This window comes from Carlito syrichta, unplaced genomic scaffold (genome assembly GCF_000164805.1).
Source record: "Carlito syrichta isolate Samal-C Ts95f unplaced genomic scaffold, Tarsius_syrichta-2.0.1 Scaffold294603, whole genome shotgun sequence".
Lineage (NCBI taxonomy): Eukaryota > Metazoa > Chordata > Mammalia > Primates > Tarsiidae > Carlito > Carlito syrichta.
Window position 1 is genome coordinate 124616 of NW_007238699.1, and position 3549 is coordinate 128164.

A 3549-nucleotide genomic window follows, 5' to 3' on the forward strand; every position below is an offset into this window, starting at 1 on the left:
TTGTCTCCGCGTCCCTTCCCTCTTGGCCTCTTTTCCTGGGCGACCTGGTCCTGGGTCCTGGACGGGCCACAGTCTCCAGCCTTCGAGGGCAGTTCAGCAAGTCTGGGAACGGGGTATCCGGAGTAGGTGCGCCAAAAGCCGCGACAGGGCACTGAGGGCTAGAACACGCGCGCCCCGCCCCGCAGCTCCTCTGCTCCCTCGCTCACCTCGGAGTCCGACCCAGGCGGTTTGCCCATGGACCCGCCAGTCACATTTGGAGGTGCGCCTGAGTGCTGTCCCTCGCCCCGCGTGGGAGCCCTGGCTAACCCGCCGTGTTTTCTCCCTCTTCCGCGCGCTCCCGTCGGGCGCTCGCAGAGCAGACCTATGGCGAGGTGAACCAGCTGGGCGGCGTGTTCGTCAACGGCCGCCCCCTGCCCAACGCCATCCGCCTGCGCATCGTGGAGCTGGCGCAGCTGGGCATCCGACCCTGTGACATCAGCCGGCAGCTCCGCGTATCCCACGGCTGCGTGAGCAAGATCCTGGCGCGCTACAACGAGACCGGCTCCATCCTCCCCGGGGCCATCGGGGGCGGCAAGCCCCGCGTCACCACGCCCAACGTGGTCAAGCATATCCGGGACTACAAGCAGGGAGACCCCGGTATCTTCGCCTGGGAGATCCGTGACCGGCTGCTGGCCGACGGCGTCTGCGACAAGTACAATGTACCCTCGGTGAGCTCCATCAGCCGCATCCTGCGTAACAAGATCGGCAGCCTGGCGCAGCCCGGACCGTATGAGGCGAGCAAGCAGCCGCCGTCGCAGCCAGCTCTCCCCTACAACCACATTTACCAGTACCCCTACCCCAGCCCCGTGTCGCCCACGGGCGCCAAGATGGGCGGCCACCCTGGGGTCCCGGGCGCAGCGGGCCACGTCGGCATCCCGCGTTCTTGGCCCTCAGCGCACTCGGTCAGCAACATCCTGGGCATCCGGACGTTCATGGAGCAGACAGGTCAGTCTCAGTGGCCTCTGGAGCTAGCTTTCAAGGGGCAGAGCTGGAGGCGGGAGGGCGTTCAGGCAGGGGTTGGCACTCGCTCTCTTCCCCACACTGGGGAGGGTTGGGCTGGCTAGGGAGACTGGGGGTCCTAGGCCTTCTGTGAGAGACCTCGGACATCTTGAACTTTTTATGACAAATATGGAAAATATTTCCCAAGTGGAAGAGCAATCGCCGACCACAAAATCAGAGGCCTGAAACTGCGCCTTTTCATTCTTGCAAAAAGAATGCAAACCCCTGTGGCTACATCTAGGCCAAAGAAACAGCTGGGGCCATTCTGCGACCCTTTCTTTGCCTTTCAGACCCCTTCCCATTCCCCAAGGGTTCTGTCCCCTCTCCCCGCCCGGTGGCTCTCTTCAGTAAAAGGAAAAGGGACCGTGGGGTCGGTGTGACCGAGTGGCTAAGAGCCCCAGGAGGCCCAGGGACCTTGTGGGTCCTGAAATTGGGATTGCGGGTGACCCCTGTTTCAGCCTCCCTCACAAGGACTCATCTTTTGCCTGCGGTTAAAACTCCACAAGCTGTTGGCCTTGTTGGTGAGGAAGGAATTGGGGGTGGGGAGGAGGTTTGGAGCAACGTTGGTGTCCAGCTGGGAAGGACGAAGGCAGGCCAGGAGGGTCTGGAGTTTCATGGCAGCATCCCCAGCCGCCAGCAGCCAGTGGTCAGGGGGCTGGTGTACTCCCCGGTGAGCAGATTCAGGATGAGGGTGAAGAGCAGAGCTCACGAGGAGGGGTGGCCGGAAAGAAACGTTCTCAGCTCCAGCAGTGGCGGGCGCCTCTTATATCTTTGTTTCTTCCAATGGCTCTAACCTCCTCCCAGCCGTACACCGGGCTGCAGGGTGGAAGGCGATCCCATCAAGCCTGCACTCAGATCCGGCGCTTTCCTTCGGTTCCGCGCGCACACGAGGGCTTGGCAAAGGCTGAGCTTCTTTTTTGGAGACGCGGGGCGTCTCCGGAGGCCGTTCTTGGTAGAAGCGTCTTCCTGTCCTCCAACGCTTGTTGAGACGCTGAGAAATCCGCAGTTTTCACGAGGCTGCAGTGGGTTTGAACCTGGATCTTTCTGGGAGGCGAGTCCGGACAATGAACTGGTCGCCTTGGCCGGGTGCGCCCCCCTTGTCCCGCGGCCGCCTCCTGCCGGAGCCCTGGCGTTTCGCGGGAAGCGGGTCGAGGGCCGGGAGGAGCTAGGGGGAAGGCCCCGCCGCCGCATTTCCGCCTCTGCCCCGCCAGGATTGAATGTGAAATCCGGGTTCCCGCCGCCCCTCTGCATGGCTGGCGGAGGGCTAGATCACCTCCCAGGCGTCCCGGGGAACACCTGGCTGCGCCCTCGGACGCCAACTGGGTAGTGGTAGACCCGTGTGTAAACGTGTGGGCTCGAGGCCGCACTTGGCCGGCTCACATTCGGATGCACCTTTGAATCCTCCCCGTATCCCCTCAGGGGCCCTGGCCGGGAGCGATGGCGCCGCCTACTCACCCAAGATGGAAGACTGGGCTGGCGTGAACCGTGCCGCCTTCCCCGCAGCCCCGGCGGTGAACGGGCTAGAGAAACCCGCCCTGGAGGCTGACATTAAATACACTCAGGTAACCGGAATGGAGGGAAGGTGAGGCGACCTTAACTAGGGGAGCAGAAGGATTGGGGAGGTGGGGAAAGAGAAAGAAAAGGGGAAAGCCCCTTGGTAGGTGGATATTGTGTCTGACACTGGGTGGCCAGCTCCTGCCAATGGCACATTTCTGTCCTTTTCTCCAGCGCACTAGTCTGGGGGGACACTGGCTTTTGAGGACATCGACTTAGCTTTTGCCAAGATACCTTTGCTTTAAAAGCTGGAATCAGCCAGGAGCGGTGGCTCACACCTGTAATCCCAGCACTTTGGGAGGCTGAAGCAGGAGGATCGCTTGAGCCGGGGAATTCGAGACTAGTCTGGGCAACATATTGAGACCTCTTCTATACAAATAATCAAAAAATTAGCTAGGAGTAGTGGTGCGCAACTGTAGCCCCAGCTACTCAGGAGGTTGAGGCAGAAGGACCGCCTCATCCTGAGCCCAGGGAGTTGAGGCTGCGATGAGCCATGATTGTGCCACTGCACTCCAGCCTGGGTCAAGGAGTGAGACTTCAACTAAAAAAAAAAAAAAAAAGGCTGGAACCCCAGTACACAGATCCACAATCTTTAAATACACCTTTCTCTAAATCACCACTCACCTCTTGTTATTTGTAACAATTTGATGGGATTCTTAGAAATCACATTGCCAATGAGTCCTCACCAGGAGATTTAGAGGCCAGCCCCTGCGTGGGGGTCACTAACGGGCATCACAGAGGGAAGCGAGACACCCTCATGTCAGTAGTGGCGTGTGCTGGGGAAGACCGCGGGACTGTCTGCCGCTGACTGACTGCCCCTCTCGTGCCCCAGTCGGCCTCCAGCCTCTCCGCCGTGGGAGGCTTCCTCCCGGCCTGCGCCTACCCTGCCTCCAATCAGCACAGCGTGTACAGCGCGCCAGGCGGCGGCTACCTCGCCCCAGGCCCGCCGCGGCCGCC

The 3549-nt window shown here is 61.0% G+C and overlaps 1 protein-coding gene across 1 annotated transcript in view; it reads left to right on the forward strand.

Moving 5' to 3' along the window:
- LOC103256711 (paired box protein Pax-1) overlaps positions 1–3549 on the forward strand; it is a 9128-nt gene that overhangs the window by 125 nt on the left and 5454 nt on the right. The window contains 4 exon segments of the mRNA XM_021710615.1: positions 93–303; positions 305–984; positions 2458–2600; positions 3425–3543. Of these exon segments, the coding sequence (XP_021566290.1) occupies positions 93–303; positions 305–984; positions 2458–2600; positions 3425–3543 (1153 nt within the window).